The 16,157-nt window shown below is 48.0% G+C and overlaps 1 protein-coding gene and 1 long non-coding RNA gene across 5 annotated transcripts in view; one reads left to right on the top strand and one right to left on the bottom strand.

Moving 5' to 3' along the window:
• LOC119972513 overlaps positions 1-12,619 on the bottom strand; it is a 41,509-nt gene extending 28,890 nt beyond the window's left edge. Inside the window, exon 1 of the long non-coding RNA XR_005462065.1 lies at positions 12,494-12,619. This is a non-coding gene — a long non-coding RNA (uncharacterized LOC119972513). The remainder of the gene's footprint in view (positions 1-12,493) is intronic.
• The window catches only part of alkal1 (ALK and LTK ligand 1), a 69,474-nt gene continuing 65,402 nt past the window's right edge, over positions 12,086-16,157 (top strand). Inside the window, exons 1-2 of one of the 4 annotated variants that reach the window (XM_038809342.1) lie at positions 12,086-12,629; positions 13,368-13,628. In XM_038809342.1, coding sequence (XP_038665270.1) covers positions 13,370-13,628 — 259 coding nt within the window. In that variant the 5' untranslated portion in view covers positions 12,086-12,629; positions 13,368-13,369. The other 3 variants (XM_038809343.1, XM_038809344.1, XM_038809341.1) reach the window with 3 other exon arrangements.

Raw genomic sequence — 16,157 nt, 5'->3', positions numbered from 1 at the left:
GCTGCCAGGTGTACCGTTGGCTGGCACTGCTCTCACTGGCGACTGCCGTGAGTGTGGCCCTGGGTGGTCCTCCGATGGGTGGCAGCCAGTTGGGCAGGATGCTTGGGGCGAGGGGGCGCGCTGTGATGTGGGGGGGGGGGGGTGGGCATCCATATACAGCTGGTGTCACTGTATAGAAGCAGAGGCCGAGGTGGGTGGTCAGTGGGTGGTCAGCAAGATGGCTACCGTAATGGCGGGTGGTGCCTGGGCACCGCCCTAGTCCTGTTGGGGGGGGGCACCCCAGCTGCTCGGCCTGTGCTTCTCCCTCCCCCAGCCCTGGCAGGGGCTCTCCCATCCCAGCCAGCACAGCCAGTCGCTATACTCCGTGTCCTTATCTCTCTCTCTCAGCAGCCATGACACCATGGTCATGATTTTTGAAACAACAAGTGAACCGTGCTGTCAGGAACTCCGCCCATTGGAGGCGGTGAATTGCGGAGGCCCCGGAGAATACAGGGTCAGGCCTGTTAATGATATGCAAACGGTGTTTAAACGGCGCGCAGCAAGCGACACATTTTCGGGATGTTGGAGGATCCCGATTTGGCGTCAAACCAGTGCCCATCGCGATTTTGGCTTTGGTTGGCTATTCTCCGCCCACTCACATTTCGCAATTTAGGCGTCAGCTGACGGAGAATCTCGCCCAGGGCCTCAGAAACGGAGAATCTGGCCCCAGATCTTTCTACAGTCCTGGCAGATCTGCTCATAAATGGTGGTGGGCCATTAAACAACTAACAGAAGGAGACAGCTCCACAAATAGCCCATCCTCAATGATAGGGGAGCCCAACACATCAGTGCAAAAGACAAGGGGCTGGATCCTCTATTCATGGGACTAAGTGTTGATGGCCAGGGCAGGATTCGTGGACTTTCACATTAGCAAATCTGGCGCTGAGCGTGGACCAATTCAGCGACAGTGTAGGGGCTTGCACCAGTGCTACGCGGAACACAATTAATACCAATGAAAAATGGTGCAGAAGAGCCCCTTCGGCCTATCGAGTCTGCACCAATGCGTGAAAGGCCCAGACCCACCTAATCCCACTTGCCAGCGCTTGGCCCACAGCCTTGAATGTTATGGTGTGCCAAGTACTCATCCAGGTACTTTTTAAAGGATGTGAGGCATCCCCCCATACCACCCTCCCAGGCAGTGCATTCCAGACCATCACCACTCTCTGGGAAAAAAATGATTTCCTCAAATTCACCCCTAAACCTCCCACCTCTCACTTTGAAATGATGTCCCCTCATAACTGACCCTACAACTAAGGGGAACAAATGCCATGCCCCTCATCAACTTGTACACCTCAATCAGGTCACCCCTCAGTCTTCTCTGCTCGAGAGAAAACAACTCAAGCCTATCCAACCTCTCTTTACAACTTAAATGTTCCATCCCCTGCAACGTTCTGGTGAATCTTCTCTGTACCCTCTCCAGTACAATCACATCCTTCCTATAATGTGGCGACCAGAATTGTACACAGCACTCCAGCTGTGTCTTCACCCAAGTTCTATACAGCTCCATCGTGACCTCCCTGCTTTTGTAATCTATGCCCCGATTGATAAAAGCGAGTGTCCCATATGCCTTTTTCACCACCCTATTAACCTGCCCTTCTGCCTTCAGAGATCAGTGGACAAACACACCTAGGTCCTTTTGATCTTCAAACCTTCCCAGTCACACCAAGACGAGGAACAATAATGCTTCCTAGTCAAGATTAAAGATTCCGGATATACCTCATGGAGTGCTGACATACGCGTCAATGGGCATTTTACTAATTTTAAATGATAGAGAAATGTGGCTAGCCAACCTCTGGCTATGGACAACAGGCACACCATTATAATAATAATAATCTTTATTGTCACACTAGGCTTACATTAACATGACAAGGAAGTTACTGTGAAAATCCCCGAGTCGCCACATTCCGGCGCCTGTTCGGGTACACAGAGGGAGAATTTAAAATGTCCAATTCACCTAACAGCACATCTTTCGGGACTTGTGGGAGGAAATCGGAGCACCTGGAGGAAACCCATGCAGACAGGGGAGAACGTGCAGACTCCGCACAGGCAGTGACCTAAGCCGAATCCAGGCCCTTGTGTGGCCTGGGAGGCATCAGATAACTAGAAATAGACATGCTTCTACAACTGCTTTAATGTGGGAACAAGCAGACACTGGAGATGCTGGGTTGGATTCCCACTGCTTGCCGTCGGTAGCGGGGTTTCTGATGAAGCAGAGATTACAGTGTCGGCCAAAAATCCGCCTGGATCCCTTCTGATGATCTGGTCCCCCGTTGGCGGCACAAAGGTTCACGCTGAGTGCTGTGGGAGAATCCAAATGGGTCAATTTGAACCATTTGCATCCTAATAACGGGCTGGACAACAAGTTCTTCAAGCCCAAGTGAATCTCTGGGTCTCTCGGCCAGGATTCAAATGGGCGGGAATTGGTACAGATATTTTCCAGCGTGGCCCTGGAAAGGTGGCCCTCATGTTGGGTAACTCTTTTAGGGGGTTGCCCGCAAAGTCCATCGGAGAGCCACATTCCCCCACAATTCTGCCCAACCCACCCCCGACAGGCATCCCCACTGACCCCCCCACCAAAGACCCTCCCATAAGAGAGACTCCCCACAGAAAGCCCCTCCCATTACAGAGACCACTACCAGAGAGCCCCCCCCCCCCATAAGAGAGACCAATGCCTGGAACCCCCCCCCCCCCCCCCCATTGCAGAGACCCCTGCTTGTTAATTGAATCCTTGACCACCAGCTCTGTTTGATGGATAAGTGTGAATGCACTTACTCAGGGGTCATTAACCAGGATAGTTTCCAGTTCAAGGTGTACAGCAGGTGTGTAGGGGTGTTGCCAGCTGCCGTTCCTCAGAGCCCTAGTTTCGGAACTGGAGCAGCGTTGGGAGACATTGCGGAGCATCCTCGAGGCGGAGAGTATCGTGGATAGCACGTATACAGAGGTGGTCACATCGCAGGCTCAGACTCCACTGGCTGGAAGGGAATGGGTGGCTACCAGGCAGAGCAAGAGGGCTAGGCAGACAGTGCAGGCGTCTCCTATGGCTATTCCCCTGCAAAACAGATATAGCGTTTTGGATACTGTTGAGGAGAATGACCTCTCAGAAAATAATAGCAGCAAAAGCCAAATTTGTAGCACCACGGTTGGCTCTGTTGTACAGGGGAGGAGCAAAATGCATAGAAATGCAATAATCATAAGGGATTCAATTTTGAGGGGATATAGATAGACATTTTATGGATGGAAAAGAGACTCCAGGATGGTATGTTGCCTCCCTGGTACTAGGGTCAAGTATGTCTCAGAGCGGTTGCAGAATATGAAGGGAGAGGGTGAACAGCCAGTTGTCGTGGTACATATCGGTACAAAAGACATCGGTTAAAAAGAGGAATAAGGTCCTAAAAGCAGAATATAGGGAGCTGGAAGCATATTGAAAAGTAGGACCTCAAAAGTAGTCAGCTCAGGATTACCACATCCTAGTCAGAGTAGAAACAGCAGGATATATATGATGAATACGTGGCTGAAAAGGTGGTGTGTGAAGGGGGGTTTCAGATTCCTGGGGCATTGGGACTGGTTCTGGGGGAGATGGACAAGTTACACCTGGGCAGGAGCAGGGCTGATGTCCTTGGGGTGGTACTTGCTGGAGCGATTGGGGAGGGTTTAAACTAATATGGCAGGGGGGTGGGAACCTATGTAAGGATTAAGAGCAGGGGGAATCCAAAACAAGAGAAAAACACAGCAAGGAGAATAAGAAAAGAGATAGGCAGAGAAATCAAGGGCCAGAATCAGATAAGGACACAATAAAAAATAATAGGGACAGGACAAGAAACGTTAAAAGGTTTTGTACCTGGACACTCAGAGCATTCAAAATAAAGTGGATTAAATAGTTGCACAGATAAATGTAAAGGGGTATTATATACAGAAACATGATTCTAAGGTGACCAAGGATGGGAACTAAACATCGAGGGATATTCAGTTTTTTGGAAAGACAGATAGAAAGAAAAAGGTGATGGAGTTGCATTGTTTTATTTTATAAATTCTGAGTATCCATTTCAGTTTTTCCAATTCAGGGGCAATTTAGTGTGGCCAATCCACCTACCCTGCACACCTTTGGGTTGTGGGGGTGAGACACGGGGAGAATGTGCAAACTCCACCGGGACAATGACCCAGGGTCGGAATTGAACCTGGGACCACGGTGCCGTGAGACAGCAATGTTAACCACTGTGCAACTGTGCTGCCCTCGGAGTTGCATTGTTGACTAAAGAAGATGTTGATACAATATTGGGGAAAGATATTAGCACAGATTATGCTGAATCTTTATGAGTCGAGTTAAGAAACACCAATGGGCAAAAAACATTCATAGAGGTGGTATAGACCACCAAACTGCAGTGGTAATGTTGGGAATAGCATTAGACAGGAAATTAGAGATGCCTGTGATAAAGGAACATCTGTGATTATGGGTGAGTCAGATTAGTCACAGTACAAAAGAGGAGCAATTTATGGAGTGTATACGGGGATGGTTTTCTGGACCAGTACATCTTTTTAAATATAAATTTAGAGTACCTAATTAATTTTTTTCTATTAAGGGGCAATTTTAGTGTGGCCAATCCACCAATCCTGCACATCTTTTGGGTTGTGGGGGCGAAACCCACACAAACACGGGGAGAATGTGCAAACTCCACATGGACAGAGCTGGGATTGAACCTGGGACATTGGCGCCGTGAGGCAGCAATGCTAACCACTGTGCCACCGTGCTGCTCCTGGACCATTACATTGGGGATCCAACAAGGGAACAGACCATCCTGGACTGGGTATTGTGCAATGAGAAAAGATTAGTTGGCAATCTAGTTGTGAGAAAGCCCTTGGGGATAAGTGACCATAATTTGTTAGAGTTCTTTATCAAGGTGGATAGTGAAGTAGTTGATTCTGAGGTCAAGGTCCTTAGTCCCAATAAATGTAACAATGATAGTTTGAGGCATGGGTTGGCTATGATAGACTGGGAAACATTACAGAAAGGAACGGCAGTGGACAGGCAATGACAGGCATTCAAGGAACGAATAGCTAAACTCCAAAAGTTATTTATCCCTATCTGGCGCAAGGGAAGAAGGAGAACTGTGGTCAAACCATGGCTTACAAAGGAAATTAGAGATAGTGTTAGATTCAAAGACGAAGCACACAAATTAGCAAGAAAAAGCAACAGACAGGTACATGGATTATGGTAGAATAATGGAGTGTAGATTAATTTATTCTTAAGGGCAGCATGGTAGCATTGTGGATAGCACAATTGCTTCACAGCTCCAGGGTCCCAGGTTCGATTCCGGCTTGGGTCACTGTCTGTGTGGAGTCTACATATCCACCCCGTGTGTGCGTGGGTTTCCTCCGGGTGCTCCGGTTTCCTCCCACAGTCCAAAAATGTGCAGGTTAGGTGGATTGGCCATGCTAAATTGCCCTTAGTGTTGGGTGGGGTTACTGGGTTATGGGGATAGGGTGGAGGTGTTGACCTCGGGTAGGGTGCTCTTTCCAAGAGCCGGTGCAGACTCGATGGGCCGAGTGGCCTCCTTCTGCACTGTAAATTCTATGATAATCTATGATTAATCTAGGACAAGGGTTCGGCACAACATTGTGGGCCGAAGGGCCTGTTCTGTGCTGTATTTTTCTATGATGTGGAGATGCCGGCGTTGGACTGGGGTGAGCACAGTAAGAAGTCTTACAACACCAGGTTAAAGTCCAACAGGTTTGTTTCAAACACGTGCTTTCGGAGCACGGCTCCTTCTTCAGGTGAATGGAAAGGCTTGTTCCAGAAATGTTTATATAGACACAGTCAGAGATGCCCCGGAATGCGAGCACCTGCAGGCAATCAAATCATCAAAGATGCAGAGAGAGAGGTAACTCCAGGTTAAAGAGGTGTGAATTGTCCCAAGCCAGTTCAGTCGGTAGGCCTCTGCAAGTCCAGGCTTGTTAGTGGGGGCCGAATGTAATGCGACATGAATCCCAGATCCCGGTTGAGTCCGCATTCATGCGTGCGGAACTTAGCTATAAGTTTTTGCTCAGCAATTTTGCGTTGTCGCGTCTCCTGAAGGCCTCCTTGTAGAATGCTGACCCGGAGATCAGAGGCTGAATGTCCTTGACTGCTGAAGTGTTCCCCAACTGGAAGGGAACAGTCCTGCCTGTTGATAGTCGCACGATGCCCGTTTATTCGTTGTCGCAGTGTCTGCATGGTCTCGCCAATGTACCACGCTTCGGGACATCCTTTCCTGCAGCGTATGAGGTAGACTACATTGGTCGAGTCGCACGAGTATGCGCCGCGTACCTGGTGGGTGGTGCTTCCACGTGTAATGGTGGTGTCCATGTCGATGATCTGGCATGTCTTGCAGAGATTACCCTGGCAGGGTTTTGTGGTGTTGTGGTTGCTGTTCTGAAGGCTGGGTAATTTGCTGCAAACAATGGTTTGTTTGAGGTTGCGCGGTTGTTTGAAGGCCAGTAGTGGGGGTGTGGGGATGACCTTGGCAAGATGTCCATCCTCGCTGATGATGTGTTGGAGGCTGCGAAGAAGATGTCGTAGTTTCTCCGCCCCAGGAAAGTACTGGACGACGAAGGGTACTCTGTCAGTGGTGTCCCGTGTTTGTCTTCTGAGGAGGTCGGTGCGGTTTTTTGCTGTGGCGCGGTGGAACTGTCGATCAATGAGTCGAGCGCCATATCCCGTTCGTACGAGGGCATCTTTCAGCATCTGTAGGTGTCTGTTGCGCTCCTCCTTGTCTGAGCAGATCCTGTGTATACGGAGGGCTTGTCCATAGGGAAGCCCTCCGTATACACAGGATCTGCTCAGACAAGGAGGAGCGCAACAGACACCTACAGATGCTGAAAGATGCCCTCGTACGAACGGGATATGGCGCTCGACTCATTGATCGACAGTTCCACCGCGCCACAGCAAAAAACCGCACCGACCTCCTCAGAAGACAAACACGGGACACCACTGACAGAGTACCCTTCGTCGTCCAGTACTTTCCTGGGGCGGAGAAACTACGACATCTTCTTCGCAGCCTCCAACACATCATCAGCGAGGATGGACATCTTGCCAAGGTCATCCCCACACCCCCACTACTGGCCTTCAAACAACCGCGCAACCTCAAACAAACCATTGTTTGCAGCAAATTACCCAGCCTTCAGAACAGCAACCACAACACCACAAAACCCTGCCAGGGTAATCTCTGCAAGACATGCCAGATCATCGACATGGACACCACCATTACACGTGGAAACACCACCCACCAGGTACGCGGCGCATACTCGTGCGACTCGACCAATGTAGTCTACCTCATACGCTGCAGGAAAGGATGTCCCGAAGCGTGGTACATTGGCGAGACCATGCAGACACTGCGACAACGAATAAACGGGCATCGTGCGACTATCAACAGGCAGGACTGTTCCCTTCCAGTTGGGGAACACTTCAGCAGTCAAGGACATTCAGCCTCTGATCTCCGGGTCAGCATTCTACAAGGAGGCCTTCAGGAGACGCGACAACGCAAAATTGCTGAGCAAAAACTTATAGCTAAGTTCCGCACGCATGAATGCGGACTCAACCGGGATCTGGGATTCATGTCGCATTACATTCGGCCCCCACCAACAAGCCTGGACTTGCAGAGGCCTACCGACTGAACTGGCTTGGGACAATTCACACCTCTTTAACCTGGAGTTACCTCTCTCTCTGCATCTTTGATGATTTGATTGCCTGCAGGTGCTCGCATTCCGGGGCATCTCTGACTGTGTCTGGAACAAGCCTTTCCATTCACCTGAAGAAGGAGCCGTGCTCCGAAAGCTCGTGTTTGAAACAAACCTGTTGGACTTTAACCTGGTGTTGTAAGACTTCTTACTGTATTTTTCTATGTTCTATGTTCTAGACCTGAGGATTGGGAAAAGTTTAAAATTGAGCAAAGTCGGACCAAGGGATTGATGAAGAAGGCAAAAATACAATATGAATGTAAGCCAGTGGGGAACATAAAAACTGGCTGTAAAAGTTTCTATCAGAAAGTAAAGAGAAAAAGATTGACAAAGATTTATGTAGGTCTTTTACAGTCAGAAAAGGGGGAATTTATAACGGGAAACAAAGAAATGGCTGAGGAACTAAATTGATATTTTGCTCTGTCTTCACAAGGAATGACATGAATAATGTACCGGACATTCTGAGAAACACAAGTTTTAGTGAGGAACTGAAAGAACTCAATATTAATAGATAAATAGTTTCGGGAAAATTAATAGGATTGAAGGCAGACAAATCTCTGGGGCCAGAGTATTTAAGGGGGTGGCCCTAGAAATAATAGTTTAATTGGTGATTATTTTCCAAAATTCTTTGGACACTGGAATGGTCCCTACAGATTGGAGGAGACCTAATATAAGCCGCTATTCAAAAAGGGAGGTAGAAATAAAATAAGGAACTATGGACTGGTTTAGCACAGGGTTAAATCGCTGGCTTTTAAGGTAAACCAAGGCAGACCAGCAGCATGGTTCAATTCCCATACCAGCCTCCCCGAAAAGGTGCCGGAATGTGGCGACTAGGGGCTTTTCACAGTAACTTCATTTGAAGCCTACTTGTGACAATAAGCGATTTTCATTTTTCATTTCATTTTCATTTCACCAGTGAGCCTAACATCGGTAGTGGGGAAGTTGCTAGAGTTCTTTAACAAGGGTTTCATAACACAGCATTTGGAAAGCAGTGGAATAATCAAGCAAAGTGAACATGGATTTACAAATCTACTGGAACTCTTTAAAGATGTAACAAGTAGAGTTGACCAGGGAGAACCGGTGGACCTGGTTTATTTATACTTTCAGATGGCTTCCGATAAGATCTCACATAGCAGATTACTATGTAAAGTTAAAGCGCATGGGATTGTGGGTCATGACTAGGGATGGATAGAAAGCTGGCTAGCAGGCTGAAAGCGAGACCTTGGTATGCTTGTGCATCAGTTGCTGAAAGTAAGCATGCAGGTACAGAAGGCAGTAAAGAAGGCAAATGGTATGTTGGCCTTCATAGAGAGAGAATTTTAAGGATAGGAATAGGGATATTTCACTGCAATTGTATAATTTGTTGGTGAGTCCACACCTGGAGTATTGTGTGCAGTTTTGGTGTCCTTATCTGAGGAAAAATGTTCTTGTTATGGAGGGAGTGCAGTGAAGGTTTACCAGGCTGATTCCTGGGATGGCGGGACTGTCATATGATGAGAGACTAAATTAGTTATTATATTAATTGGAATTTAGAAGAGTGAGGGGGGATTTGATTGAAACATACAAAATTCTAACAGGATTAGAAAGGGTAGATTAAGAAAGAATGTTCCCGGTGGTGGGGGAGTCCAGAACTAGGGTTTTGAGCATAAAGACTAAACCTTTTTAGGATTGAGGTGATGAGACATTTCTGCAACCAGAGACTGGTGTATCTGTGGAATTAACTACCACAGAAAGTAGTTGAGGACAAAACATTGTGTGATTTCTAGAAGGAATTAGATATAGCTAAAGGGATCAAAGGATATGGGAGAGGGGTGTGGAGGTGGGATCAGGGCATTGAATTTGAAGATCAGCCATGATCAGAATGAATGGTGGAGCAGATTCGAAGGGCCAAATGGCCTCCTCGTGTTCCTATTTTCTAATTAAAAGGTAAGATAAAGTTGCCATAGTCCAAGATGACCATGGGAAGCTCTACACTTTTGATATGGAGATGCCGGCGTTGGACTGGGGTGGGCAGTGAGAAATCTTACAACACCAGGTTAAAGTCCAACAGGTTTGTTTCGAATCACTAGCTTTTGGAGCGCAGCTCCTTCCTCAGGTGAATGAAGATGTGGGTTCCAGAAACACATATATGGACAAAGTCAATGATGTAAGATGATACTTTGAGTACGAGTCTTTGCAGGTAATTAAGTCTTTACAGGTCCAGGCAGAGCAACTGGAGAGAGGGATAATCACAGGTTAAAGAGGTGTGAATTGTCTAAAGCCAGGACAGTTGGTAAGAATTCGAACGCCCTGGCCAGATGGTGGGGGGGGGGGGGGGGGGGGGGGGTGAATGTAATGCCACATGAATCCAAGGTCCCGGTTGAGGCCGTACTCATGTGTGCGGAACGTGGCTATCAGTTTCTGCTTGGCGATTCTGCATTGACACTGTCCTAAAGGCCACCTTGGAGAATGCAGGAAACTACCCAGCCTTCAGGAGAACAGCGACCACGACACCACACAACCCTTCCATGGCAACCTCTGCAAGATGAGCCAGATCACTGACATGGGTACCACCATTACATGTGAGAACACCACCCACCAGGTACTTGGTACATACTCTTGCGACTCGGCCAACGTTGTCTACCTCATACGCTGCAGGAAAGGATGTCCCGAAGCGTGGTACATTGGCGAGACCATGCAGACGCTGCGACAACGGATGAATGGACATCGCACAACAATCGTCAGATAGGAATGTTCACTTCCAGTCAGCTAACACTTCAGCAACAAAGGACATTCAGAATCTGGGGCGGGATTCTCCGACCCCTCGCCGGGGATTTGGCAGGGGCAGGAATCGAGCCATGCCGGTCGGTAGCCGCTGGCAGCGTGCCCCCCCTCCCCCCCCCTGGCGATTCGCCGGCGTGCAATGGGCCCTGTGGCCGCCTGTTTACGACCGGTCCCACCGGCATAAATTAGAGTAGGTATTTACCGGCGGGACCTGGCTGCACGGGCGGCCTCCGGGGGGAGGGGGGGCACGGGAGGTGCCCCCACGGTGCCTGGCCCGCGAGCGTGGCCCACCAATCCGCGGGCAGACCTGTGCCGTGGGGGCACTCCATTCCTCCACATCGGCTGGTGTAAAGGTCCACGATGGCCGACGCGGAGAGGAACCCACCCTGCGCATGCACTGGGATGCTGCCAGCACACGCTCTCTCGTATGCACCAACTCGCGCCGGCCGGCAGAGGCCATTCGGAGCCAGTTGCATGGCGCCAAGTCCCTTCCGCATCGGCAGGTCGGCGCAAACCACTTGAGCGCTGGCCTCGCCCCTGAAGGTGCAGTGGATTCCGCACCTTCGGGGTGGCCCGACGCCGGAGTGGTTCACGCCACTCCTCGGCGCCGGGACCACCCACCCCGCCGGGTAAGGGAGAATCACGCCCTTGATCTTCGGGTATGTATTCTCCAAGGTGGCCTTCAGGATGCGCAACAACGCAGAATCGCCGAGCATGAACTGATAGCCAAGTTCTGCACACATGTGTATGGCCTCAGCTGGGACCTTGGATTTATGTCGCATTACATTCACCCCCCACCATCTGGCCAGGGCTTGCAAAATCCTACCAACTGTCCTGGCTTGAGACAATTCACACCTCTTTATCCTGTGATTATCCCTCTCTCCAGTCGCTCCATCCGGACCTGTAAAGACTTAATTACCTGCAAAGACTCGCACTCAAAGTATCGTCTTGGATCATTGACTTTGTCTATATATGTTTCTGGAACCCACCTCTTCATTCACCTGATGAAGGAGCAGTGCTCCGAAAGCTAGTGATTCAAAGCAAACCTGTTGGGCTTTAGGGAGAGAGGAGACTGGTGGTGGTTTAACCTGAGGAGCACTACACCTCGGTGGGGGCGTGGGGGGGGGGGGGGGTAAATTTGAGAAGGATGGGCCTTCTATCTTTGTTTCTATGTAAATGCAACGCAGCCTGCGGGACAGCGATATTTCAAAGCACATTCGCCAGGAATAGAAAATAAATATTTCTGTTTTTGTTTAAAATCATGTTTGCAGCCGTATTCTTGCCTGTGTTTTTATTTAATCGAGATGGACTTGTTACTGGGTGGCAGCAGGCAGCCAGAGTTGTGTCTTTCTTTTCAGGTCCTTCATAATTTAAACTAGCAACGTTGAGAAATGCTGGCATTGAAAGGTGACAGGAGAGGGACAGGGAAGGTGATAAATAACACTCGCTTTGTTTGGGTGGGCGGTGGGTGGACGGGGGATTTCCTCGTCCTGAAGATTTAAGGCTGCAGTGAATGTGGTTGCAGAAGGATCACACTGGATGCTCTGAGATTAGGCACTGTTTACACATTTCTCTCTCCTGTGTTTTAACTGACTGAAAGCTCTGCCCGCTCCACTTGACAATTCTGACGTCAGCGGCTTTGAGGGAATCCCAAAATTGTGAACATAATCCTTGCACAACATGGCACCGCCGCTGATGATCAGATTTGCAAGTAACTCGACAGGCATTTCCTGCTCTTGGGGAAATCTCCACTTTCTGGAGACTTCAGCTCGATCCTAATTGATGGACCTCAGTTTCAGTCCACCGGGAGGACAGGGAACGTGTGCCAGCGGCAACTTGGGAAGCAAGATTAGCAGGAGATGAAATTTTCATTGCCTGCCACCTACCCAAAGTCGATAGTATCATATTGAAGTAACACTTTGCTGGCTGTATAAAACGCCCGGCGTGTGGATGGATGAATGCAGAACATTGCGCTTCTTACCTAGAGCCACTGGATCTACTTAGTGCGAGACGGAATTGTTTGGAATCACGGGAGCACTTTTTTTTCAAAACGGTCGCTTCTCTCTTCCTCAGAAAGAATCTGAAAGGGGCCGAAGGCAGAATCGTTTGAAGTTCAGGTGAGCCTGCAGGCAGTGGGGACATGCTGCCAGCATAAAACTATTATAAGATATTTTGACGAAAGTTTCACCGGCTGAGCTTTAAATGTCATTCCTAAAATATTGTGAGTTGAATGTATTCTTTCGGAGCGGATTGGTGAAGTTGTGCAACAAGTTCTGTCCAGCGGGACGCCAGCCACACTTGCCTGAGTGGACCATTGGAAACAGACAAAGTTGCAGAGTCTCAATACTCTTTGTCCATTTGTTCCTGACCCCTGCGGTTGCTAAACTGCTCGATCCAGTGATGTGTGCAAAGTAGATCTAAACTAAAGCCTGGATTGCAATGTGCTGCTTTGGCAATACCTTTCTTAATCCATGTCTATAAATGTGACCTAACGAGATATTTATCTGGAACGAAACAAGTGATGAGGGGGGGTTGGGGGATGGGAGAACGACAGCTCGTATGAACGAGCAGGCTGTAAACTCCGGAATGTGGAGATTGAGTTATCCTTGTGACACCACCTCATCCCGTGATGACAAGGTTTTAAGTTTGATCCAGGGAGCCTTAAGTATAAAATAAATCCTGTACATTTTGCGCCAGCTCTCTGCTTTGCTCCCCGGTCTGATGTCACCCTCCCCCCCGGATTGAAACACGTTTTTTTCGGTCAGCAAACTGTGTGGCAGGATTAGGAGAGAATTTGTGCTTCCAAAAGCTTCTGAAAGGAATGTTCATCTCCTGTCGATCTCTCTTTTACCTAGAGATGGGCCGGAGGAAATGGCATACTGTTCTGGGCATCGTGCTCCTGCTGCTCTCTGTGGGACACTGTGGAAACAGAGCAGGATCCAGGCAGAAAAGGAGACCATCGCCCCTAGACCTCACTCTCAAAGGTGTGCGAGACAGCAGTCACCGGGGCAGGCACATAGCCAAACCATACAGCACTTCAAGTGCCTTGGACCGAGACGGCAAATACTTCACAGAGGAAAAAGCCACCTTTCTCCCAAGGTCGGATAGACCATTAGGTAAGAAGTGACCAGGGTAGGTGCCTGAGTGTGTGTGTGTGTGTGTCTTGTTACACGCGGTGTCCTCCACTTCCCAACACTAATCCTGTGACAACAGACTATAATCCCGGGTCAACCTGTGAGAGTTAGTGAACAAGTGTGGATCATTCTACCCACAATAACAGGGGCAAGCATACAAGCGCACGCACTTTGGTCATTAGGAATGGCATTAAGAGCATGATAGGATGATCCTGTATAGTGTTCGTGTGATGTCTGAATGGAACAATTGTAGTTTAAATATAAAATCCTCTTGAAGTAAAATAAGGATTTGGGCCAGCCCCATGCTTAAAGCGTTACTGTTCCTAGCCTCTAGGTCGTGTCTGATCTCAAATCAGATGATGTTTTTGTCTGTGGAATTCACATGTCAATGCTTAAATTTATTTATACACTCCGCAAGAAGTCGGAACAATTTATAAATAACCCGATATAGCAAGAAATCAATCATTTACAAAAACATTTTATTTTTATTTTGCTATTTTTGATTTCTATTTTTGCCCACATCATTCTGGATTTTATTCCAAGTTGTCAAAAAATTAAAGCAAACAAAATGCAAGCAGCCCTGTTCAGCTTGTGAGGCAGTAGGATCCGTTGCAGAGTGATGTGCTTCATATGGTCACAGGACAAATTATTTCACCTGACGGCACCTCGAGATTCTGGGCTTTTAAAACTTCATTTTTACAGGGATGTGGGCTTTGCTGGTTAGGCCAGCATTTGTTGGCCATTTCTAATTGCCTTTAAGAAGGTGATGGTAAGCTGCCTTCTTGTACTGCTGCAGTCCATGTGGTGTAGGTAAATGCACTGTGCTGTTAGGGAGGGAGTTCCAGAATTTTGACCCAGCGACAGTGAAGGAACTGAGATATATTTCCAAGTCTGGATGGTGAGTGGCTTGGAGGGGGAACCTCCAGCTGATGGTTCTGCCATCCATCTACTGCCGTTTTTCTTCTAGATGGTCATGGCCATGGGTTTGGAAGGCACTACCGAAGGAGTCTTGGTGAGTTCCTGCAATGCATCTTGTGGATGGTACACAAGGCTGCTACTGTTCATCGGGGTGGAGGGAATGAATGCTTGTGGAAGGGGGAGCAATCAAGTGGGTTGCTTTGCTCTGGATGGTTGCAGGCTTCTTGAATGTTGTTGGATCTGCACTGATCCAAGCAAGTGGGAATTATTCCATCACACCCCTGACTTGTGCCTTGTAGGTGGTGGGCAGGCTTTGGCGAGTCTGTGGATGAGTTACTTGCTGCACAATTCCTAGCCTTTTGACCTGCTCTTGGAACAACTTTGTACAGTTTCTGGTCAATGATAACCTCCAGGATGCTGATAGTCAGGGATTCAGTAATGGCAATGCCATTGAATCTCAAGGAGCGATGGTTTAATTCTCTCTTGTTGGAGATGGTCATTGCCTGGCATCTGCGAATGTTATTTGGTTGTGATCATGACAGGAGGCGATTTGAGATGTAGATAATGAAACCGTTGAACATAATTAGAAGTCTATCAGTTGAAGTGTTGTGAAGATTTTGGTGTTTTCAGTTTAACACTCCAGCCAACACATAGTGGACTATGGAAAAGAAACTTGCTGAACAACATGAATAAAATTGTACGATAATGAATTTCAATCAAGCAAGTGTTACATTTGGAAGTGGAGTAGCATGAACAGTGGTTCAATGTGCCTGCTATGTTGAATGGGAACTTGGATTAATTTGTTTTTCAAATTCAGGTTGATTGAAACTTCACAAATACCAAGTTCTTGATTATCCTTTGTGTTAAATGCCTCAAAGGGATTCAGGACACATGTTACAGAGGCATTTCAAGTGTGTTTAGCTGAATTCCTGGGGTAGCTGAGAACTCCTCGAAAAAATATTGCCTTGATTTGAGGATGGGTCTGTATAAAACAGATCCACTGCAGGCATTTTACTTAAAAATGGCAACCTGGGGAAAGAAAAGATGTGGAATAATGGCAGAGCCAGGTACTGTCCCACGTTGTGGCCCCGGGATTCTTCTTGTGCTGGACCATCCAAGGTTTTCCAACCAAGTTTATCTACTAGGGAGTAGAACTGTCTCCTGGCAGGCAGAGTATTATTCACATTCAGCTATACAGCAGGGACCTCTTTTCAAAATAAATTTAGAGTACTTAATTATTTTTGTTTTCCAATTTAGGGGCATTTTAGCGTGGCCAATAAACCTACCTTGCACATCTTTGGGTTGTAGGGGTGAGACCCATGCAGGCACGGGGAGAATGTGCAAATTCCACAATGACAATGACCCGGAGTCGGGATCGAACTCGGGTCCTCGGTGCCGTGAGGCAGCAGTGTTAACCACTGCACCGCCATGCTGCTCCCTACAGCAGGGATCTTAATTAATGCTGGGCAATGTTGTTCAAGCTCTCTGATTAATAACGTAATGTAACAGCAGGCTTCATCACAATCAAAAATAAAGCTTTGATATTGTATGAAATCCTTTCATCTGCTATTTTCAGACACCGATGCCTATTAA

Source organism: Scyliorhinus canicula, chromosome 10 (genome assembly GCF_902713615.1).
Source record: "Scyliorhinus canicula chromosome 10, sScyCan1.1, whole genome shotgun sequence".
In the NCBI taxonomy this organism is placed as follows: Eukaryota; Metazoa; Chordata; class Chondrichthyes; order Carcharhiniformes; family Scyliorhinidae; genus Scyliorhinus; species Scyliorhinus canicula.
The sequence above is the reverse complement of the archived record's forward strand: the minus strand, read 5'-3'. Positions and strand labels throughout refer to the sequence as shown.